At 36.8% G+C, this 26,120-nt stretch overlaps 1 protein-coding gene across 2 annotated transcripts; it reads right to left on the reverse strand.

The window, feature by feature from the left end:
- Positions 1-2,103: 2,103 nt before the first annotated feature.
- arhgef1a (Rho guanine nucleotide exchange factor (GEF) 1a) lies at positions 2,104-25,878 on the reverse strand. Of its 2 annotated transcripts, XM_059556032.1 has the most exons (22): positions 25,639-25,878; positions 21,547-21,709; positions 14,640-14,707; positions 14,386-14,449; positions 14,091-14,220; positions 13,424-13,533; positions 13,180-13,323; positions 12,424-12,674; positions 11,890-12,015; positions 10,504-10,621; positions 9,467-9,715; positions 9,241-9,317; positions 8,952-9,127; positions 8,158-8,225; positions 7,617-7,805; positions 6,859-6,957; positions 6,699-6,748; positions 6,207-6,248; positions 4,852-4,902; positions 4,432-4,743; positions 4,060-4,258; positions 2,104-2,579 (listed from the first exon to the last, which is right to left on the reverse strand). In XM_059556032.1, exons 1-22 carry the CDS (start codon positions 25,699-25,701, stop codon positions 2,509-2,511), a joined length of 2,820 nt encoding a protein of 939 aa, XP_059412015.1. In that variant the 5' UTR covers positions 25,702-25,878; the 3' UTR covers positions 2,104-2,508. The 2 variants fall into 2 exon arrangements, with proteins under 2 accessions (XP_059412015.1, XP_059412016.1); XM_059556033.1 differs by lacking the exons at positions 21,547-21,709; positions 25,639-25,878 and adding an exon at positions 15,329-15,464.
- Positions 25,879-26,120: the final 242 nt, after the last annotated feature.

Consider the following 26,120-nt stretch of genomic DNA (forward strand, 5'->3'; position numbering starts at 1 on the left):
TCTATGATAAATAAAGTACCACGCAATTCCTCCGGTGCAGGCAGTTCACTACAAGGTGAGGGAAGGCAATTGTTGCACAGTAATACACAGCTAGTATCACTCTTTTTTAAGTGCTCTGATTTGTTTGATCGATTTACTCGTTCATTCAACACACTCTTTTAGTTTAGGACAGTGAAGTGATGGATGAGGTTAGTATATGTGTGTGTGTGTGTGTGTGTGTGTGTGTCTGAATGCCAGCTATGCTGCCTGTGCCACCAACCTAATAATACTCGTCTCTTGGCTGACATTGTTTTAGCTGCTAGCCAGAGACAAAGATCTGGATTCAGATGGATATGTAAATGCACACATTAAATGTACATGTTTTATTATTAAAATAAGGATAGAAATCACACACAAATCTGTTTGTGTGTACTGTAGCTGTGGAAATGTCTGAGATCTTTGGAATGCTGAATTCTGATTGGTCAATTGCAGCATAAACCCTGCCCACAGCTGATCCTAAAGATTTAATACAAACACTCTCTCATGGGTCATGGCAAATCATCGTTTATATTTTGGCATGTTGGCGTCGAATTGAAATGAATTAGTTTGAACATTCGTTTGAATGTAAATGTACATTCGTTTGAATGTAAGAACAAAGACATTTATTAAAAAAATACTGTGGAAGTCAATGGCTACCAGCAACTATTTGGTTAAAGAAATCTTCATTTGTGTTTCTACAGATTTGGAACTTAAGGTTGAGTAAATGATGACAGTTTTAATTTTTAGCTCAATGGTTCCTTCGATATTACTAATTTGATCCCACTTTTAACTTTGATTTACTCGCACACAAATGAAAGAGAACAAACCAATCCCGAAGATGTTGTATATCAACGCTTTTAATTTCTTCAACAGTATTCTATATCCACTTCCGTAAATCTGAAACACTGTATGAACACTTCAACAATGTTTCTGTCATTTATTTTCCATACAAACATTTTGATGTCTGACTTCGGTAAATCCTATGTTTCTTATAGTTACTTCAAACATGAAGAACATCATCCTAGAATCATTTCTAAATCATTGCTTCCTGAAATGTTGAACTGACTAAAATAAAAGCATAATACATCTCAGCGATATTCAGCCAAGCAAATTTTGGCACACAGTCAAGTAACTGCAAAAAACATTCTTAAAATTGAAACATAAGCAAAACTGTAGTAAGACACATCAGATGTTGTCGGTGTTACTGGCAGATTTTGGTGATCCGATCTATTTTAGTCAATAAATCTAATATTTACAAAATATTCCCCGTTAACACACACTGTGGGCTGAGGAACCATTTATAATATCCTAATACTCAATCATAATAACCTTCCTGGGTTTATTAAGTTCTCTGCTATAGATTGAAATATATTTCCTGCAATATAATTCCTTCATAAAAAATCCCTCAAGTCTCTGAAAATAGTTTTTTCCTGCTCTATAGCCAGTAGTTATGCTCCCAGTCTATTATGTTGGTATATTTCAAGTTATGGCTTCTTTCTAACTGCTTCGATATGCTCGAAAGACAATTTAACTTTCCATTTAAAATAAAGGAAAATAAATAAACGTAAAATAAAGCGCAAGAAAGAATGTCTTTTTTTTTTATACAATGACCGCTCACAGACAAGTTTCACAAAAAAAAAAACAAGAAAAAAAAACAAGCTCTATTCTGGTTTTGCGTGCTCCAGCATGTGTAGAATTGGTACAAAGCATTGTGATGACTTTTCACATACAGTACATGGGAAGTCGTGGCCTGATGGTTAGAGTCGGACTTGCAATCGAAAGGTTGTGAGTTCGAGTCCCGGGCCGGCAGGAATTGTAGGTGGGGGGAGTGCATGTACAGTTCTCTCTCCACCCTCAATACCACGACTTAGGTGCCCTTGAGCAAGGCACTGAACCCCCAGCTGCTCCCTGGGCGCCGCAGCATAAATGGCTGCCCACTGCTCCGGGTGTGTGTTCACAGTGTGTGTGTGTTCACTGCTCTGTGGGTGCACTTCGGATGTGTTAAATGCAGAGCACAAATTCTGAGTAGGGGTCACCATACTTGGCTGAATGTCACGTCACTTTCATCAGTTTGACTGGTTTCTGCCGGTACCCTTGAGCTGGATCAGTTATGTTTGGTTGATTTGGTTGATTTTAAGATTCTTAAAGAATGTTGCTTCTCAAAGACTCCCAAGGCTGTTTCATGCCGCTATCAAGTGCAAAGTCCCATGATTTGCCGGACTCCATCTCCATCACGATGCTTTGGCATTTCCTTATTGTTCCATGGATGTCAAAAGCCATATGATTGGATTCCAAGGAGAAGACGTGTTGAATATTAACATGTCATAAACGGCCACACAGAAGCTGTAAGCAAAATTACTGGATACAACTAAATACTGTATGTATAAAATGAAATGAATATTCATGAACTACACAAGACTGCTCATGGAGTCTATAGTCTATAGTTCCATCAGACAACGGGCCAGTCTTGGGTTGAGGATTGAAAAAACATTAGCAGTGTGAGGCCTCACGGTCCCGAGGGTCTGAGGAGGATTCACTCTCTTCAGGAATGTCCTGCAGATCTGTCGAAGATGAAGAGAAAGAACTATTATGCACACGCAATCATTAAAAAATGATCAAATGAAAACGTATATTTTTACAATTCTATTTAAATACATTTTAAAATGTCATTTATTCCTGTGATGACAAAGCTGAATTTTCAGATGGCATTACTCCAGTCTTCAGTGTCACATGATCTCTCAGAAATGATTCTAATAAGCTCATTTGCTGCTCAAGAGACATTCCTTTTTTTATTATTAATGCTAAAAACAGATGCTGCTAAATATATGTGTGAAAACTGATCATTTCAGGGTTCTTTAATGAAGACAGCAATCAAAACAGAATTGATTTGAAATCAAAATCATAATGTAATTTAATATAAATGTCTTTACTATCACTTTTGAACAATTTAATGAATCCTTGATGAATAAACGTTTAAATTATTGTATTAAAAAAACAATACTGTTTGAGAAACCCTTTCACATCAACTATCTCAAAGGACTTTAAAAGTCAAGCCTTCTGTGTGTTTAAGTGTATTTAGAAAAGGAATGTGTTCTGTGAATGACACTAAAGCTCTGAGAGCATTTACTGAGATGCTCGACCCGCATTTATTGCCATTATCCACCTATAACACGCATGCCTACAAATAACAGACTAAACTGAAAATTGATGTGTAAGGAGGTTCTCCTGTCTGACAGAGTTTAGTGTGTGTTTGACAGTTGTGTGTGTGTGGGTGAGTGTGCAAGGTTTAATGTGATAAATTCAATGTGTATGTGTGTTGTGCACATTGGTTGCATAATCGTGTGTAGGTTGCTGTGTGTTACAAAGGGCCAAAGTTGACAGCATTCTAGGTGAAGCACATCTACGCAGACTGTCTGATAAATATTTAATCATTTCATATAAAAAAGGAACAAAATCAAAGCAACAAACTCCCTGCCAACCAGTTTCCTACATTGTGCTAACCTTTTGTATCTTTTCTTCCCCCTCATATAATCATTTACATTTTTTATGTATAACTATTTACTGATTTATTTGATATGTAACCATATAATAATATATATAATATTTACATTAATAATTATTCTATTTATTCTATCTATCTATCTATATATATAAATACATATTATTTGAAATATATATAATTGTATAAAAATATATAAAATATGTATGTATATTAATATAATTATATATACATATATATATATAAATTAATATTATTATATATTATTTACTTACGGATACATAATATTTATCTGTATATATGCATATATATTTGTTATATATTATATCAATTATAAATATATTATACATATATTGTACATTTATTCATATTATTATATAATATTTTATATTACTTTATTATGAATACATACATAATACTTATATATGTATATATGCATTTTTTTTGTAATGTATTATCATTTTATATTATATCTGTTAGAAATAAATTATTTATTTATTTATTTATATATTATATCTTTGTATATGTGTCATTTTACAGACCTCTGGGACTTTCTGAACGGGGAGACACCCTCGAATCCACCTCGTCGTCATCATTGTCATCATCATCATCATCAGATATCACATCCACTTCCACATCGCTGCATTCCTGCAGGCCATCTGATTGGTCCATCAATTCCTGGCTAGCCAATGGGGTGTCAGTATTAGGGTCGGTATCGCTCTCTCTGCGAGTTGATGGGGCCTTGAAAAGAGGAAATCAGAAGCGAATGAGATTTGGGAGCTACAACATTGTAGCTCTTGCATACCTAAAGTATGCGCCTTGTGGTGTTTGACAATCTTTGCTTCTGGGTGCAAAAATGAATTCCAATTCTGATTTAGCCTTAAAGCTTACTAAATACTATAAAATGAACTCACCTTAGAGCCTGCACTTCCAGCTCCATCCCCTAGAGCAGCGCTATTGGTCTTAAGATCCCTGAGCTGTTTCTCCAGCTGGGCTCTGGCTCTCTCGCTGTCCCTGAGTCTACCCTCGGCTCCCCTGAGGCGTCCCAGCTCCTCCTGCAGCAGACTGTGCTGCCGTTGAAGCAGGGCCAGGTCTCCCAGAGAGCCAACGTCACTCGCTCCATCCCGGGACAGGGAGCGCACCGTACGAACCCCTGCGGTGGCCGGGGAGACGGAGCTCTCTCGTAGGCAGAGCTCTAAGATGGAGTCCTGTCGTATCACCACACCCTAGGAGAGGATGAGTTTTTAGCCTCACTGACAATTCATTTCGGATCCCGTTTGGATGTCAGTGCTTAGAAGAATATCTGACAAATGTATTTTGGAATGCACACATACCTGCAGAGCGTGTAACTGAGCACTGAGATTCACCAGCCTCTGTGACACCTCCTGAAACACAAGATACATTTTGACGCATATTAATACAAATAAAAAATACACACACTAGTCCATATAAGCCTGGAAATTTGGGTGTCCTTGTAATATTTATAGGAGGCTAGTGATGCACAGAGTGTTGGAGGGCAATATTTTTTATTATTTTGCATATAAATGGTAAAATTGAAAAATCACAGCCGATCATTTCACCTAATCTTGTGTTATGGACAATGCTTTGCTATTGGTTTATAATTTAAAATAACTGTTGTCTATTTTTATGTATTATTTTAGCAGCCGTTACTCCAGTCTTCAGTGTCAGAAATTAGAAATCATTCTAATACTTTGATTTGTTGCTCAATAAACATTTATTATTAATAATAACAGTGTTGAAAATAGTTGTGCAGCACTGTTTAATATTTTTTTTATATTCATGATAGATGTTTAAAAGAAATCGAGCATCGCGTTAGTTCAGTCAGGCCACGTTAGTCACGCTTGCATCAGCTGACAGTCAGCTGTTACTGACGTGTACCAATCCAGTCTTGACACCTATCACCTGCGGTCTATTTAAACTCCCATTCTTCAGTGTCTCTTCCATCGCATCGCTGCTTGCAATTAACTCCCTCCTCCAACCCCAGCTCCACCAACTGAACCTGTAATCCGATCTTTGTTCTTTCTTTACAGTCTCTTCATTGGAAGCAGCCTCTATCACAATTGTGAATTGTAATTATGTATGCTTATAATGGTTCTGTTCTGTACCCCAGGGGGGTTTGTCTTGCTGCTCTCCCCGCTCTGTCCAAGCATGGCTGCATGGACAGGCGTGTTGAGTGTTGCCCAGAACATAACCATACCACCAAAACTAACTGTATGCAATTATAATTGTCATAAATATACTTGACGGAAGTGGTCCTGATTGAACAGCATTTATTTGCAATAAAAAGCTTTTGTAACATTACAAATGTCTTTACTTAATGCATCCTTGCTGAATGAAAGTATTAATCTGATAATAATAATAATAAAGTTACTGATCCCAAACTTTTGAACTTCTATTTTGTCAGTAAACTAACAGCAAAAGTTTACAAGTTTTTCCACATTGTCTTTATGTATTGCAAAATCCATATTCCATATATAAGCTTTTAATCGCAAGCTATTGTGTGTGTGAGTGTGCTTTGTTTTTATTAATATGCCAGTCACTCTAGTCAGTTTAAAGAATTCTAATGCAAAATGTTAAATAATCAGTCATCATTATCAGCCCATATGTATTCGCTGATATACACTCGGCATATCCCTACACCGCACACGTTATGCCTAAATGTCAGTACCTCACTTGGTGTCTTGTCCTCCATTTGATTCCCATTTCCATCCTGTAGAGAATAGGGACGTTTTTGCATTATTCACACAATCAAAATTCTAAACCAGCAAATTAATTCAAAAAGCTTTCATTTGTCAGCACAAGTTGAAAAGCACTGTCTTGCTATGTGTCGGTGAGAAGGGAGATGAAGCGCAGCTTTCAAGCACCAGTGGCGAGTCGTGATGGAGAGTTTTTGGTAGATACAGGTTGCTATGGAAACCTGTGAGTTTCAGATGGGCTCGGAAAATGAATAATTTTTTTGTTCAGCATTACATAAAAACTCAGCAATAGCATGGAACCATCTTACTATGTGCTGTTATGTGATGTGAAATAACTATGTTACTATGTGAATCATTAAATTTTAAGAAACAGGCAATGCTGGATGTCAGGAAGTGTAATAAACAACTCACTAACATAAATATATAAGCATGTTTTCTTACAAAACAACATTAGTTTAGTGTACCTGAGCAGCTTGGTTCTCCTGAGAGCCATTGACTAATACCTCTTGTCCATCTGGAAGAATGGAGGAAGCACAGTGGTCAGATTAAAAGGTATATTTGGCCAATCAGACACACTAAAAGCACACTCATTTCCATAGCGTGTGTTTTGTATTTGACACCTACTGATTACTAGCGCTCCAGCGTGGTTGTGATGGCCGTTGGAACTGCAGGGCAGAGGAACCTCAAAATTGGATCCTAATAGCAGCTCTGTCAATCTGTCCACTGCAGAGAATGAGAAAAAGTACATCATGACATTTTACAAGATATCATTGAAGATTTAGCTAAAATGGTCTCTAAACTTCCCAAAAAAAAGAAAAAAAAGAAAAGAAAAAAAGAATATGGAACTTTTTTTTTTTTTTTTAATATAAAGAGACAGAGATGTTCTGGCAGCAAGTATGAATTTTATTATATTTTATTATCTTAATTTTTTGTTATTATTTTATTTATATATTGTACATTAATTTTAAGATATTTAATCAACACAAACTAAAAACAAACATAAAAAACAAAACAACTAATTCATTTATTCAGAGGATGGGTCAATATTTTATATATTTTAAACATTATTAATTGCTACAATGCCAAAACCTCAATGCTTTCATACAGATAACTGAAACATTTTCAGACCATAATTTAAATGTTAGAAATATATATATTTTTATATTTCCAAGATATTTAAGATTTTTAATCTCTATGAACTAAACATATATAACTAAAAATACTGTCTGAAATATATTTGAACATGCTTCTGTTTTCTCTAATGAAATCTGTCATTTATTTATTCAATTGCTAAGATGCGGAATCATCAAAGCTTTTATTTGAATATTTGAACATTTTATAGTTGTGCTTGATATGTGAATGTAACATCCTATCTGTCTTACCCTCAGTTATGGCCTGTGTGAGCAGCTGTTCCCCGTGAGTCGCCTGAGGAGACTCGGCTCTGAACAGGTTTCTGGAACAGGATGGCAGCATGACCTCATAACCTCCCATGACCTCCGCCAAGTCAGAGAACAGGGTGACCCGCTCCTGAAGCAGCTCTAACACCTCCCTGTCCTTCTGCTGGATATCAGCTGAAACACAGAGCAGGAGGAACAAAGTGCTTGTTTGAATAAAACACCAACGTCAGCTTCTTTACACTCAAGAAAGTGGCTTTGTTCCTCCTTCAAATTCTGAGTAAAATGTCAAAACACATACAAATCTGTATATGTCAAGACAACTAGTTTTTTTTTTACTAGCTAGCTTGTTTGTTTTGAGAAAATATCTTGTGATAGGTAACCAACTGATCTGAAAGATCTTTTGATCTTTTTAAAATGCTTCTTTTAATCCTTTAGTGCTCAACACACTGTAGTGATTCATCTTTTGAAAAACAATCTGAATGAAAACGTGTTTGTGAATGTGAGTGCGTTTGTGTTTAAAGCAAACCTTTGAGTCTTCGCAGAAGGGCCTTGTCCTCTGTTTCTATAAGAGGGAATTCTTCTCTTGATGGACAGCTGTGTGACAAAAAAATGAAGGTAAAGGAGAATGATCATAAGAAATGGTAGTTTAGTGCCTTTTAGTGGATGTCAATTAACACTGCAGTCATCTATACTCCCAGCAAAAGGGTATTAGCAAAAAGAATTTAAGTAAAAAATAAAAAAAAGAAGTAAAATATAATAATATTTATTAATTATAATTATTAATAACTAACAATAACTAATGATAATAATATATATATATATATATATTTTTAATAATTATATAAATTATCTAATAGCACATCATTATTATTATTAATAATAATATTAATATGAAGAAAAAAATATTAATAACTACTATTAATAACTTATTTATTATAATTATACATTTTAATAATACTAGTACTTAATAATAAATAAATAAATATGGAATTTGACATTATTGCCTCTGTAATATCACTCTTAATATTTTTTCAAGATAATATAAATTATATCTTTTCTATATATTTGGGAAGGAGTCCCTTCGTGCTGTCAAGTTTGTTTTTGCTGAGCTTTAATGTAAACAAAGGCTTTTGGCAAGTCAAGCTTCCCACAGAACTGACATATCCCTTCGAAATGTCCTGATTCAAAAGAAAATACAAAGGACCAATACAGAAATTTGCTTTCATGGGATTTTCCATTCAACTGCAAAAACAGAGATGCCTAAAAAGTCAAATGGCAGCTTTGAGTGCTGTGTGGACTGATGTATTTGCATGCATGTACCTGCTGATGGTTTGCTGTATGAGCCGTATCCAGGTGTTTCTGTCATCTTTAGATGCAGCGTAAAGCTCGTACATCTCAGGTGGGCTGGACTCACTGCTGATCAGGAACAAGCCTCGCTCCTGATTGGCTATGTCTCGGACCAAGAGACTCTGCAGTGAGACCACAGCAGATTTATCCTACAGAGAGAATGAGAAGAAAAGTGAGTGTTGTACAGATTTTCACAAACGAATCGCTTCACAGTATCACAGTTACATGGAATAGTTAAATACTTAGTTGCAAAGCAACTTACCAAACTGGCAAAGATGAACCGTTGATCTTTTTCTTGCAAGAATACTAGAATATCAGTCATCAGCATAACCTGAACATCTAGAACACAAAGAAAACGGGAAATTCTGAACATTAAAACACCCACAGCACATTACATGTCAGCGAATACAATAGCACGTGTCTCTGTCCCTCTCACACAGACACGGATCACATCACACTTCCGCATAAACAGCCACAGTCTTCACTACCTTTGAGGCGAGAGCTGGGCGTTTTCCAGAGCAGCGTGCCTTCGTGTATCAGCTGTCTGCGGTGCAGTTCAGCCGGTCTAAACAGGGCTCCGGAGCGGAGTTTGGCTTCGGCCCGCGGGTCGACCCTGGATCGGATCTCCTGCAGCCGCTGTGTCCTTTCAAGCTCCAACACCTGCTGGTCCACCCCACAGAGCAGCTCCCGTATACAAGACAGTGCCTGAGACAGACCTGCAGCTTCCTCTGGATTGTCTGCATGGTTACATTCAATAGTCAGTCTAAAAAGTCCATACCAGAGGCATTTTAATCACACGTGGATATAAAACATATTTTTTTTATGAACCCGTAAGACCTTTGTTCATCTTCGGAGCACAATTTAAAGTACTTTTGATGAAATCTGAGGGCTCTCTGACCCTCCCGTAGACAGCAAGGTAACTACCACATTCAGACAAGTCCAGACAAGTACCAAGAAGATCAACAAAGTAGTCTGTGTGACATCAGTGGTTCATCTGTAATGTTACGAAGCTTTGAGAATACTTTTTTGCGCAACGAAAACATCATCTTGGTACTTTTCTGGACCTTGAATGTGGTAGTTACCTTGCTGTCTATGGCAGGGTCAGAGAGCCCTCAGATTTCATCAAAAATATTTTAAATTGTGTTCCGAAGATTTCAAACTACACAAGGGTGAGTAATTAATGACAGAATTTTTGGGTGAACTATCCCTTTAAGCTAATTGAGACTTGTTATAGCATTTGCATATCATTGCTCTTTTGTTGATTTTGATGGCTTCCATTGTCCTCATTTTTAAGTCGCTTTGGATAAAAGTGTCTGCTAAATCACAAAGAAAATAAAAATAAATAATAATAATAATAATAATATATATACTATATATATATAATTTTTATTTATTTATTTTATTTTTTTCTCAAAGGGACACTGAAAAATTATAGACCATGGGAGGAAGGCCCGGAGGTGAGAAGCTGATTAAATAAAAACATTATTACATTAACACTGGCGACATGTATATGCTTGTGTCTTACCTTTGGTGTTATCATAGATACGTTGCAACAGGACGGGGTATTTGGTGATGCGCTGAGTGACCAATAGGATGCACTCCTGGAACCCGTGACGACGCAGTAGAGGGCCCCGACTCGCCCTCTGAGAGTGACAAAGACAATGATAAATGGACTGTTAACTGTTTCTGCCTCTGTGTGCTATATTTCTACACACGGTCTAAAGTTATGTCCAAAATCTACAGCAGCTGTTATGCACGGTCAGCCAGGCACCTGCTCAGGAAACTGATTTTAGACAGATACCATAACGTCATGTCTAATGAGCTAGAACTAATTTATGTGAGCTTAAATCTAACCAAGCAAATATTTTATGACTAAAATACTAATTTCTAAGTACAAATCTGTATATCTATAACCATGTTTTGTAAAAATACTTGAAAACTTGGTAACACTTTATTTTACAGTGTCCTTGTTACACGTTAAATGTACTTACTATTATATTAAAAATAAATTATACATAATTACATACAAGTAACCCTAAACCAAACTTTAACGATATTGTAGTACATGTAGTAAATTAATATTACACAGTACTTAAATGTATAATTACACTGTAACAAGGAAACCCTAAAATGAAGTATAACCGAAAACTTTTCAAATGTTTCCATTTTTGTTGTAATGCCTAAATTCACTTAAACCTTTTAAAGCAAATTTACATTTATTTGTGATTATTTTATATTTAGACAATATTTAATATTGTACACATTTGTTTTAAAATTCTTTGATCTTGGCATGAAAATAGCCTTTGATGCTGACATGGTGAGAAAACAAATGTAAAAATACATAAATAAATACTATTAAAATGAATAATGTTATTAATTGATAAAATTATTTAGACAATTTAGACAAAATTTTACTAACATTTTTCTTTTTTAGTAATATACAATACATATATAACTAATATAGTAATATTTATTAAATATATAAATAATATAGGAATATACAAAAAATAGCCTTTTATGCTGAAATCATTGACCAATATCTTCAACACCACTGCTCTGAAAATATTTAACTTTTTAAATAAAAGGAGTGCATTCAATAGCATATGTGCTTTGCTTTATTATCAATAATCGTGACATGTCACTAGTTTTGTTATCATGAAAGCCCCATACTAAGCTATTACAACTAAAATGATGCACAAGAGCCAAACATGATCATGATACCTTGAAATCTGATGATTCAAACATCTATGAAAGTTTGCAGGCATTTAATCCATAAATGCACCCGCCCACCATCATTCATCACTCAGTACCACTCTTTCCTCCCACTAGCAATACACAAGACAACACCTGACCCGGTTATGCAAACACCAAACACACCCCGACGGCAAACACCCTCGTCGGTCTCTCTTACCCGTATAAAGTGTTGCAGTCTCTTGTCTCTGGCCAGCAGCTCTTTGTAGAGTTTGACGGCCTTCATATGACGACTGCAGAACTCAGAATACACCTTCAGCATCTCGTCAGCAGACTGACCTGAGAACTGACGTACACACAAAGAGACTGCACTGTGAACATTTTGCTCCTTGAAACCTGAAAGCTTTCAGCCTCCCACCCTCACACACTCGGCGAGAATGACGTTTCAATTTCCATTTGTCACTTTTTCTTTCTTTTTGACTTTTCAGTGCCTCTACATCATGACATTATGCTTTTCTCATTCAAAACCATGTATTTGCAATGAAATATGCTTAAAGTAAAGTGTTTGAAAAACCGACCCATTCCAATTTGTTTCATTTAAATGCATTTAATTGAAAGCTCTAATTTGTATGACACATTTTAAACTGGCAATTAAAACAGACACATTCATCCAAAATCACTTAAGGCAGGTCTAATGTAACCAAATGCATTTATTCCCTGTTGCGCCCACCTAATCTAACAATCACATTCCTACCTGTTGTATTAGCAAATCGCTGATCTGATTGATGGTGAAATTGTATGCGCTGTCAGGTTGCAGGCTTTGAGTGCGGCGCGCGAGGAGCTGTGTGAGGAAGTGCGTGTGAAGCATCAACAGGCGCTCCAGGCAGGGGAACAGAGCATGCACGACCCCCGGCTCCAGCTGCACCTCCTCCAGCATCCCCCGCCTGAATACACCATCCATGATCCGCAGCGTCCGAACGTGATGGAGCTCCGTCTGGATCAGCTCTGAAATGACATTGGAGAGGTTGTTAACATTCAATAGGCCTTTGTTGGACATGTAGCTCAAATAAATGAACTTATTAAATTTGACAATAAAAACAAGGTAGCGAGGCGCAGAAGTACAGTTCATTCCATCTGTTGTACTACCATCTGTGTACCTTGGTGTCGATTGTTCAGCCAGCAAAACACTGTGCATGATCAGTTCTTTCATTTTTATATTTAGATGATTTTTTATGTCATCTAAAACTCTGATGCATAAATGTAAAGTTTTTGTAAAGGTGGAATTTTAATATAAGCCATTTAATATATTTTAATATAAGATATTAAAAGTTTACAGACATATATCCCTCAATGCCTAAATTTCATTCTTTAAAAAATAAATAGTGTCTGGACAGGCATTACTGTTTATATGAGAGCAATTAACAGCATCTTTATCAGGTTTCAGAGACAACGGCCCATTTAAAGTCATAAACGTGCTTTGATTTTAGACTTGGATCTGTGTTTTTCTAACCGTAGATGACGTCCTGTCTCTTGATAACATCTTTACGGTGGGTTTGCAAGTAGGTGGAATCTACCGCCATGCTCCAGGAATCTGCTTCAAATTCCCGACCTTCAAACTCCAGATCATCCAGCAGAGAGGTGAAGTAGCACTCTCCTAAAAGCAGGAGAAAGAATAATAATAACCATTTCTGTATTATAACTTCAGTTTGATAACATTTCTTATTATTAATGTTGGAAACAGTTGTGCTGCATACCCTCATCATTGAGTGACTCCATGGACATGGTTCTGCTCCTGAAGTTGAGTGAGTCTGTGGATTGAGACAAGATCCTGCGCAGCCCCAGAGGAGAGTCATCATTCAGAGTCCTACACGCACATGCACACACACATGGACCATGTGCATGCATACAAAAAGATGCATACATATGCATGCAATCACATGCAAAAGACAAAAAAATAAAAAACACAAAACAACAAAATGAGAGGCAGCCATCATAATCACCACAGAAACAAAAAATACACATAGTGAATTTAAAATAAAAATGTAATAAATGAATTCAAATAAACACATAGTGAATTTAAAATAAAAATGTAATAAATTAATTCAAATAAAGGGAACATATTGACTAATATTCAAACAAAATTGCTTACATTAAACTAAAACAGCCACAAACACACAGACACACACACACACACACACACACACACACACAGAAAAAAAGATAAAAAAAAACACAGTGATGAGAATGGTCTTGCTCTATACATACTGTAGATATTTCATGACACAAGATTAACGTGTTTTTAATAGCATTTTGTTTTGTTTTTTTACACAGTATTTATAAACTAGGAACTTGTGTTGTGATGGTAAAGCCCACAGATAAGAGTCCCATTTTATGCACCTCTCTGTCATTTCTGTCACTCACCCTGCAATGTTATTGGTGGAGACGCTTTTGGAAAGTAAGAGAGAAGACCGCCCACGACGGGCGCCGAGAAGTGACTGGCGAAGACTGTCTGATGGGTAGATGGCAGAATTTGGCCGATCCTTTGATTGGACTTCAGAGAGGCAGAACAAAGAATGTTTAGACCTGGTATTGCTCAACTGTGGTCAGTCATATTCACTTAATCTTCTCAGTGATATCTAATCACAACCGGTCACAGGACACACATCACCTGAAACACCCAGATGTAAACAGTGCAGTGGTTCCATCACATCCTCACCTCTATTCCTCAGAGTCACATTCTGATAGGCCGAGTTGTTCCTTATCAGCGCCATTTTCTGTTGCTATTGTGACACACATACAGAGAGATCAAATTTATGACATATTTAGACTAAATCTTTTTAATAAACCATCTGAAGAAAACTGACCCCATTTTGATTCATTTCTTTAACATCATATCATCAATCAAAGCCAGTGTCTGCAAACCTATGATCCAAGTAAACCGCGTGACAAGTGTGTGCACTAATATCCCACCTTTTGTTTCATTTTGACACAGTTTGGTAGTGTATCCCTGCAGCGGTTGTGGATGGTGACGTTACAGGCTGAAAAAAAAACAACACTGTTATTTTATTTCGTCATCAGACAGTGTAAGCATCATACAATCACCTGTACACACTTCATCTACAGCGATATCGTTGACTTGATTGCAAATAAATGCACAGACACTATTTAACTGAACAGAGATGACATAACTGAATCCAATGATGAACTGCCTTTAACTATCATTTTTGCATTATTGACACTGTTTTCCTAATGAATGTTGTTCAGTTGCTTTGACGCAATGTATTTTGTTTAAAGCGCTATATAAATAAAGGTGACATTGACATTGACATTGACACACAAATGTAATAAAGGATGATCGTGATCTTTTCATAGTCACATAACTTTCAATTTGACTTCTGGTTGGTCCAAGTTGGTTATTAGTTGGTTGACCTACTACTATGTTCCAAAAACAATCTTGACTATGATAGACTGATAAGTAGCTCTTTCTAAGATTATCTATAAGCTTAAAGCAGCTAGAAACCAACCACAGAGTTTTCAAACAAAGCAAGCAGCTTACAAAGGGATTTTCCAGCAAGGAAAAAAAAATGCCTCTAATCCATATTCTAACCTCCCCTTCAATATTACAGCACATAATCAAGGAAATCTCAGATGTACCATACCCAGTTTTTGCCCCTCTTTCTCTCCATCTTGACCCCTGTCCATGTTTGCATTAAAATGCTTGTTCTAGATCTTCTTTACAGCATGCTTCTAGTCACTGAACATTTTCTTTGGTTAGAGCGTATTGCTTTTGTCTCTGAACCCCTATTGTTTCAGAGCGGCTTTGCTTCCTGTTTTGAGGGTGGCTGGGAAGGAAGAGGGACGGGGGCTCCGGCGGGGTTTCCCTAGCCCGAATGCCCCACAACACACACCTACATGAGTCAAAACAATCGCCCAAGGAGCAGCAGAGCATCTCAGAGATTAAGCTTTGTAGAGGAACATTTTATTTAAAAAAGACATAAATTACTGTAGAAATGTCCATTTTAAGACGTCCATTTAATAAAAAAAAAAAGTGGTTTCTTGGCAAAGCCGAACACAGACAGATTCGAGATCTAAGAAGCAGCTCTCAGTTTGCTCTTTATTAAATCTCATTGCTCTCTCAAGGAGAATTAAAGCTAGTTCATTTTTGCAAAATTTTGTATTCAGAATTTGGGGGTCTGTAAGATTTTTAAGAAAATCGTATCAAGCCTGCAATCATTTTATTAAAAATATGGTAAAAACAGTGTGCAGTAATGTTTTTTATTTGAATATATTTTAAAATGTAATTGTTGCCTGTGGTACAAAGCTTTATTTTTAGCAGCCATTAATCCAGTCTTCAATGTAAGGCTGCACGATTATGACAAAAATCATAATTCTCCATTATTCTCTCGAAATTGCATAATTGCGATTATTAATTACGATTGTCTGATGTATTTTTATATGAACGTAAACAAGCTTAAAACACTCTAACTGAAAAACTTTTAGTGCTTTTCAGTAGTAAAAATGTGAAAGGTATTATAATGTTATACTAAAACTAAAATTAAAACAATGTAAAAACCCTTAAGATAACAACATGTAGAAAGAAAAAACGCATCTTAAGCATACAGAATAACATAAGTGGACTTTTAACGATTAATGCCGCTTTGAACGATTATGTAATTTTGTCATCCATAATTGTAATCACAATTAGAAATCTGATTAATTGTGCAGCCCTACTTTAATGACACATAATCCGCAGAAATCATTCTAATATGCCGATCTGGTGCTAAAGTAGCAATTCCTATTATAATCACCAATGTTGAAAACAGATGTTCTGCTTAATATTTTTGTGGAAGCAGTTATACATTTGTTTCAGGATTTCTGATGCATAGAAAGACCTGCATTTACTTAGAAAATATATGTCACATTCTAAACCTCTGTCACTGTGGCTTGATTGAATGAATCCTTGTGGAATAAAAGTATCAATTAAATTTTTTCAAAGTTTTATTGACCCCAAATCTTTGAACGACAGTCTATATGTTAGTGTTTGTGTATAAAGTATATGTATATATTTTATATTCTCTCTCACACACACACATACACTTTAGCTAACAGACTGTTCATAATAGAAAATTTATGCCAATGCTACAGCCTTATGAATGCACACAGATGTCTTTTGCAGTTGCACTGCGACTCAGTTGAGCAGAGTTTTGTTTTTAAGAGGGCGTATCGAGCTAAAAATATATTAAAACACACAGCGACTCCTGTGTTCTGTTCTGTTCCATTCCGCTGCGCTTCGTCCAGCTGTTTTTGATCGCAATAACATTTCTGATGTAAACGCCCACTAACATGTGCATCTGATCAAGGTGAAACCGCCCCTTTATCCAGTGCTCCCTTAAAACAATTACTCTGCTTGTCATTCAGGCAACCCACTAAGCTAAATTTAAATTATTTCCTTATTCCTTTTACCTTTTAATCTAGACACATTATATAAAACAGCATCTTTATCCATAGCCTATACATTTATCTAATTCACTTTAAGACCTAATGTAAATCTGATCCCACTCAAAGGTGTTCAGTTCACACAAACTACATGTTCCAACACCCACACAAGCTCTCAGTGCAATCAATACCCAGACCAGAGCAGTCGATCACAGAGCAGCTCATCAGTGAGCGGCTAGTACTGTCTGGTCTTGCAATCTGACCACGATGACAAAATAAGGAAGAAGCTAAAAACAATAGTAAAACAGAGAACAAGAAATGAGAGATGAGCACAACAAAACAGGAAAGGGTGTGAGAGTTACCAGCATTTATATGTAAATGTGCTGATAAGAATCGTTCAGGTTTAATGCACGTTAAGCTGTATTGACAACATTTGTAGCAGAATAATTTTATTTCATTCTTCAAGCTTTAAAAAGCAGCTACAATTATAGTTACAGTGAAACACAACTGAATAAAATAAGTAAAATACACAGTTCTTGGATAGTATAACAACAAGACTTAAACATTATAGATATTAAGATGATACTAGTGTGATAAATCACTACTATCCTTGACTGTGCAAAGTTTGATTCAATACTTCAACCCTTTCATGACAACAAAAGTCAAGAAACTTTAAACAGAAGTAGAAAAGGAGAAAATGTAAACACTGGAAGTATGTGACAAATAACCATGAGTTCCTCCACTTTGAATTGAAACTCAAAATTGAACACAAGCATAACAATTTAGACAACTTTGAGGCTAATGTAACGCTTGACTGCTTTTAATCCCTTGAAGTGCGTCATCCTGTTTGCTCTTATTGTAAATTCCTTGCTGGAACCATGACTTTATAAAAACCGAAAATTGTCTAATCAACATTATGCCACAAATGTATCCATTAAGAATGAGAAGAATGGATATTAATGTCTGTAAAATGTTATTTACATTCATTACATCATGTAGGCATATATGATGCACACACACACACACACACACACACACACACACACACACACACATTACAGTGTGTGAGTGAATGTAGTGGAATGTGTGAAAACGCCTGCCATGAAGAAACTATCCAGACTTCTAACTTCAATGTGTGTTATGTGTAATGTGTGTTATCTTGGCATGCTGTGGTAGGCCAGCCACTAAAAAGATTCCACATACTCTCCAGCACATAATAAGACTCAAGAAAGCAGTTCAGTCCTTCAACATAGATGTAATGTGAAAGAGGCAATGGGCAGACAGGTGTGGCTTGTAAGTAATAAAGAGGCTTATGTTCGTCTCAAGCTTGAAGTCCTGGAGACAATCATGGAAAGAGAGCGGGGGAGTTGGGATGGGGGAAGAAAGCCGGAAAAATCTTCGGAAGGAGTGAGGTAAGCGGCTGTTTTTATAGCCTCTGCATTGATTGGCAGGATCGCAAACAAGCTCCTCCTAGGGTTTCGTCAGGAGCATTTATTCTCAGGGTTTTCATCAACAGAGGATGTAAGCAAACATTAATCAAGAATGGTAATGCTATTATAATTATAATCGTTAGTGTCCAATCACAATTACTACCACTCATACTTATCATTAAGGGTGTGTTCAGATCCATAATCTTAAGTATTAAACTTCAGCACAACTCTAAATACGTATTTATAAGATAGTCTTAAAGAGGATTACGTTTCTTTATTATTATTTATGAAACAACCCAGTAAGTTTACCTTATATACAGTGGTCTTTGTAATACACTTCAAAACCCTCTGGTCTCTACACTGACAACCTCAACTTTATGAGTGATCTAAGAAATACCAGTATGTAAAATATTTTAAATGAATCTCAAAAGAGCGGAATCATGACGAATGTCAATCTAAAGTGAAGTAAAAGGTGCATGAATATATTTTTGGCTGTTCAGACTGTTCAGTCATAGTACTACATATGGCCCAAATCAGAAATTAAGGCTACGTTCACACTACAGGCAAATCAGATGTTTTGCTTATATATAACTCAGATCTTTTGTTTTTGTCATAACTGTGTGAACAGCACAAACCACATGGATTCTGATATTTTCATTTTCATTTTGATTTGTGTCACTTCCATATGTGGTACTAATCCGATACATCATGTTTTGCAATGCGACCGCAGTGTGAACAAATCACGTCGGAATTCATGCATCGTTTACGTCACTCTAGATCGACATTCGGCATAATTCCACACTGACGGGAGAAACTTAAAAGATTTTACATACTCAAAACTATCAAGACAGGTAATCAGTGGAAGTGTTATACAAGCAAACCACGAGGGCTTGTATCATAAAACTTCCAAAACTCTGCTGTCTTTCGTCACATCCTTGTCTTTATTTTTCATATTACCTGCACATATGGCTGGCTTCTGCAGCAGAACACACTATAAATAAGCACATTATTGCTTACTTTATGTCCGCTGTGTTTTCTTCCATATGACAGCACGCTGCAGAAGTGTTGCCAAATCCACAGTTGTCCTGCGGAAATGGGCTACTTTTTCCAGAGTTGCCGTGGATTGTTTTTCAATTTTGTGGGTTGATGTGACCCCACTAATGCGACATTTACCCCCATTACCTTAGAAATGTGGGTGTTTCCTCTTAAAATTAAAGAAAAGATCTTTAAAATTAAAGAAGATGTTTGTGACCAATCTTATTAGAGACAAGCTAACATCGCAGACACCGAGCAGTAATGCCATAGCGCAGGAAATGGAAGTTAACATATTAACATTAAATACATTAAAATATTTGGTAACTGTAAAAATACATCTATGCAGCAGTGATGATGTGAGTATGGTAAAACAGGAAAAATTACAGCTGTAATTTCAAAGTAAAGGCTTACAATAGACCCTAAATGTGCTCTTTTATTTCCTTCTTAGACAAGTCGTGGGAAGTTGTGTCCCAGTGGTTAGAGAGTTTGACTCCTAACCCTAGGGTTGTGGGTTCGAATCTCGGGCTGGCAATACCATGACTTAGGTGCCCTTGAGCAAGGCATCGAACCCCCAACTGCTCCCTGGGAGCTGCAGCATAAATGGCTGCACACTGCTTCGGGTGTGTGTTCACTGCTGTGTGTGTACACTTTGGATGGGTTAAATGCAGAGCACGAATTCTGAGTATGGGTCACCATATTTGGCTGAATGTCACGTCACTTTCACTTTCAACCAACCAATCACAGTCTTCAAAAGACTGTGTCATAGCTAGCAATGGGGTCAGCCCCACCTCCTCACTAAGATAAAGGTTTTTATCTTTTCCTCCCTCAGATTTGTTCTCAGATTGGTCCTGAATCACTTTTAAGTGATTCAGGACTCCTAGTTAGACATTTTTATGCTAAATTAGGAGCTCTCTGAGAGGATTCTTAGAATCTTTAAGAATACTCGCCCTGGTTCCATGTTGTTTGTGCTGTTCACACTAAATGATCACATACAGTATGAGCAAAAAAATTGGATTTGGGACACATTTTCCTCCAGTGTGAACGTAACCTATGAAAATAGTGAAAAAAAATCAGATGAGGGTAAGAAAATAGAATAACATATAGACTCCGGAATCAGCTTTTTAGACTACCAGACATTTCAACACCCTAGCAACCACATAAGAACATGCTAAAACTGCCCAGAACACCACAGTAAACACATGGCAACAAACATCCACAACATTCTATCATCATCGATGAACAAACACCAGCTATTACTTTTTTAAGTGTTTTAGTGATAAAATGAGAGAAAAAATCCCATAGAATTGTGTTGAAGAGATAACAAAAACCATGATATCATACTGACTACTTAGGGTATGTTTACATGACAGCCACTGTATTAAAACGTTTTTTTGCAATGTTTTGCATACAAATGACAACATAGCCATCACTGACATCACCAAATTCACAAATTCACATTTTCGAGTTTACACAGAGATGATAATAGTATTATTTTTTTAAACCTCGCACTTTGTTTTCATTTATTTATTGGCGTTTGCTTTTATTTTGATAGGTGAGTAACGACAGGAAGTGATGTGAGACATAGAGGGGGCGGGATCGGGAAAGGTCCGTGAGCTGGGAATCATACTCGGGATGCCCGTAGCGCAATGGCGCTATATGTCAGCACACTGCCCACAAGGCTATTGGTTCCCAACTAAATTCTTGCACTTTGAAACTGTTTTCAAAAGCTTGTATTTTCAGACCCCCAAAATGCAAAAGTGTAAACGAACAGCCAAAATGTATAAAAACATTTTCCTTTTTTAGTTGAAAATGGTGTCGTATAAATGCCCCCTAGACTGGCAAAAGCCTAGCAACTACTCAACTTCAATCCATTATTGGCTTAAATAAACTTGGCAGACAGGATTACTGGTGCACTTTGTGGGTTTTGAGTGTGATGTATGTGTATGTGTGTGTGTGTGTGTGCGTGTGTGACTCACTCGGGCAGCTGAGGGCCTCCTTAGCGGTGATGCTCTTGTTGCAGGCCGAGCAGAGCGTGGTTCCAGACACGGTGAGAGAGTTGAAGAGGTGGCCATTACTGTAGCGCGCCTCGCGATCTCTGGCTTCTCTCTCCCGCTCCCTCATGCGCTCCTTCTCTTTATTCTAATCGAAACACAAAAACCATAACAATTGGCGAAAATGATAATTATTGGTTGGCATCATTATATATGTATATATTCCAAATATCTCCACCAGAGTAAAATTGGCATAGTATCATTGTACGAAACAAACAAACAAACTTTGAGCTGGTCAAAGAACAATTGAAACTCACACAAACAGACAATGATGACACTATTGCAGCATAGTTTCTATTGTGTAACCGATTCATCTGCCGAACTGGTACAAGCGGAGTTCACAAACAGGGAAACAACCAATTCAAAAGAGAACTTGCAACACCAGTTTCGGAAGAACTCATGCTTCCAACAATGGCCACATTGAATGTCTAGAAGGCCTGTATTGACACGTAAAAGATTTCATCATGGAGACATACAGCACGTTCATGCCTGTGAAGTGGGTTTCATTGGAAAAGCTAACCTTTGCTAATCAGCGTTTAAGGGAAAGACAGATTAACCCTATCAGCCACTATAAAAAGTCACTCATGTGGTTTAAGCAAACAATGACTCTCATTTCTCATCTATTTGTGTGTCTTTGTTACATACATGCCTAGTTTGATAAATTTATTTCTATTTTTCTGCGTTTGTCCTCTCTTTCACCCTCTGAATCTTTGAGGACACAATCTGCTAATAGGCCAACTGATGTGTGTTGGCAATTAGGGGATGCAGGTATTAATCAACATTTTGAACTATATTTCAAGTATAATATATAATATAGTTCATTTCAGTTTTAGTTTAAGTTTCAGTGATTTTGTTGTTTTGTCATTTTTTATTAGTCGTTAAATATTTCTATTTAGCTTTAGTTTCTTTTTATTTTAGTTTAAGTAATGCTAGTACTACAAATTAAACTTATTTCAGTGTAAACTTGCTTATTTTCAGTTACCAAAATAAAAATTTTAAATTCCGTTTTTCCATCTAATGTTTATATTTTATATCAGCTTTATTTATATTACCGAAAATGATTTTTAATTGTTTCAATATTAGTTTGCACCCTGCCATTTTTGCACACTGGTACAACATAGTTCCAACAGTACAACATACTGTACCCCACTGCTCCGGGTGTGTGTTCACGGTGTGTGTGTTCACTGCTGTGTGTGTGCACTTTGGATGGGTTAAATGCAGAGCACGAATTCTGAGTATGGGTCACCATACTTGGCTGAATGTCATGTCATTTCACTTTCATTTCATTTCAACATAGTAAGTTTTTTTTAGCTAACCTTCTGAGGCATTTTACATTGTAAGCAGCAACTAGCAAAAGATCCTCCATAATATAATGAAATATTCCCAGTTTATATGTTCCTCTCTGCTGCTTTTGATGTCACTGCTCATATGCCGACAGGATATTTGCTAGAGTTTAGTTTAAGACGTCCTTGTGGTACCATCAGCCAATCCGTGTTGTCATCAAAACATTTTCCAGTGGCTCCAAAAACACACTGCAGCTTTAAATCAGCTAAATTTAATAAGTCCAAGCATTCATTTCACTCAATCACCAGTACAGCTCTGTAAACTCAGTTTATCTCAATCAAACATTCGGAGATGTGTACTTCTGCAATGTTCTTGATCATAAAAGATTTGACCAGCAGCTGGTGTTGGTTAATATTCTAGTCAGCATTATTACAGAAGCTCGACTCAGCCCAGGCTGACCATCTTCCTCTTTTATGTACGTTTTATGATTGGTTAATTTGTTAAAATGAGGGAAAGAGACAGCTAAACGTCTAGACAAACGATTAAAAAAAATGAATTTGAAATTTAAACTGAATTTTTAAGATAAGATGTCTCATATTTTTTCCATCTCTGAGGACACCAGACCCTGTTTTGGGATCGCTTCTTCTGAAAATCGGCCTCTCTGTTGACATGCAAAGCAGGAAATAATGAGAGAGCACTTCCTCTTTCTAATCTGCACGATGCATGAGTAAAGGTTGCCATAGGAACACGGGCATGTGTTGGAAGTAAGCAACAGAAAATGTATTAAAAACATGATTGTGTGTGTCTGTAGCAGTCCACAACCTGCAGTATATTGCTATCAAATTACCAAATCTAAATTGACCTAGTTTGCCCAAAAATCAGCCCTTCCAGGATGTTTCTGCATTGTTTGGTACGTGTATGTCCGATCATCTCTGCAGATTTGGGAAGTCACAACAGTTCATGCTAAGTTGGAGAACAAACCATGTGGTAAAATGACACTTTTTTTGGTATGACTCTGTATATTAAAAACCACAGAAGCACAAACTAGGAGCAGCTAACATTTCCAAGTCTGCATTTATAAAAAATAATGTCACCCTACTGAAATTTGAGTGTTCAAAAAGAAAACAACCTCTGTGGTCATAGTTCACTTGAAAGTTGACATTAAATCAAACTTTCGGTACAAAAGCATGAGTGCTATGTGCCCTGAGCACACTGTTGTTTGAGTTCAGCGATCATGTCTAAAGTTTAGTGTCATCTCCCATCAAGGAAATGGGCTGAGACTGGCAGGACTTAACGTCGGTGCTCTAGTTCGAATAGTCCCAGCTCCAGATTTAGTTCAGCCTGCTGTGGCCTGATGGCCTGGATACAGCTGGCCTATGAGGAACCATGACTGATTAGTTGACACTGACATTCTTCGCAAACAATTTTACACAAAAGCAAATTGCACTACAGGACAGTAGCAGTTGAGTGATATGGATTCTTTCGAAAGCCAATGTCGACAAATACTTGGGACACTGGGGCTAGTTGTCACAGAGAGTCAACTGTAAGGTTTGGTTAAATTAGAAAGACAATGTGCATTTTTGTATTTTTACAATTTCATGAATTCTTTTTTTTTTTTTTAGGCTGTTTAATAGCAGGTTCCATGTAACAACTTACCCCACATAGTGTGACAACATGTCTCTGTTCTTGGGTTGCTGGTGGACTGGATTTCGCAAATAGCACCAGAGACTGCTTATTAATGTGCTATGTGGGCACTGTTAATGGCCAAAAATTTACAAAGACTGGTGGAATATATCAATTAATAAATACTAGGAATAGAAAACTAGGCCTTGGGCCACACTTCTTGGTTACATTTAAAATGCTTAAATTGATGTTAGACATCAGTTTGACCTATGACATCACCATGTAATAGACGCAGAGGTGGTGAAATGTTGTGTGTGTCTATGTGTGAGCAATAACACATCTCACTGTTTAAAAAATCTTGCCTTCGGACCTGAACCTGGAATTGATGCTTTAACTGAGAGCTATTTCTATGGCAACCTCTCTTTTGGCTCTCCTTCTCTTGAAATTTTCTCTATGTGCGCACACACAGTCTGTTGTTCAACATTCCCACTCAGTAACACCTACACAACTCAAACTCATACTGAAGCTAATAATTGGACAAAAAAGGTGCACATTCAGTGCCAAAAGCAAACATACTACCACTTACTCAAGGTGTCTCTATACAGCAGAGTAAAGGCTGCTCTGAGCAGGCTCTGCTGACTTCAAATTGTGTGTAAACATATAAAAGCTGTATTAAAGTCTAACCCTGCTCTAACCCACCTGAACTTCTCAGAAGTAGATCTGATGCTATTTGGCTTCTGTGCAAATATAAATGCAGCATCTGAGCAGCCTTAAACTTTCTGTGCTGCCTTTGCAACATACCAAAGATGACATCATATTTCCTTGTCAACATTTATATACAACCTCTATGTTGATAGCTGATGTATTTTTATGGTCACAAAACACACTCAGTGCTTTTCTAAAGTAGTCTTCCACTGCTTTTGTATTAAAACAATATGTAGCTATTATCAAAATACAAAAAGTTGTATTGAAAATAACAGAACTGACTTGCAACATAATTCTCAAAACCTAATATTTGAGTATAGTCAATATTATACTCCCTATAAGCGCTAAAATCCCTTATGAACATAATTTGAACCTATGTTCTAATTCTCGCGTCGTTGCACTTACCCTCTGACTGATTTCTCTCATCCTCTCCTCGCGAAGTTTCGACAAATCCGCTACTCGAGACATTGCGATATTCTAATCGTCTTTAGTACAGCGAAAAGCGAATCTTCTTACGGCAAAATGTGTATATCCCATTAATTTAGATAAAAGTTTCCTTTGGCCCCGTTTATGTCTAATAGCAGCGGTTTTAAAAGGAAGGAGACATTCACAGAACTGCGCGGTGCGTTAACTTTGAGGGAAATAAGTCTCTCTCTCTCTCTCTCTCTCTCTCTCTCCTCCCCTTCAGAAAAGCGGTGTTGCCTCGTTCAGGAAGCACAAGATAACTGTATTGCCGACCGCTTAGAATCTAGATAACTATAATCTTTATATGGTTCAATTGAAATGAGGGGCATTTTGTCTCTTATCTTAATGCCGTATTGTAAAGATTTGTAAACCAGTCAAGGAAAAATATTTTCGTTTATACGAGGAAACCCATTTTCTTTCTT

Source organism: Carassius carassius, chromosome 8 (assembly GCF_963082965.1).
Source record: "Carassius carassius chromosome 8, fCarCar2.1, whole genome shotgun sequence".
Taxonomy (NCBI): Eukaryota; Metazoa; Chordata; class Actinopteri; order Cypriniformes; family Cyprinidae; genus Carassius; species Carassius carassius.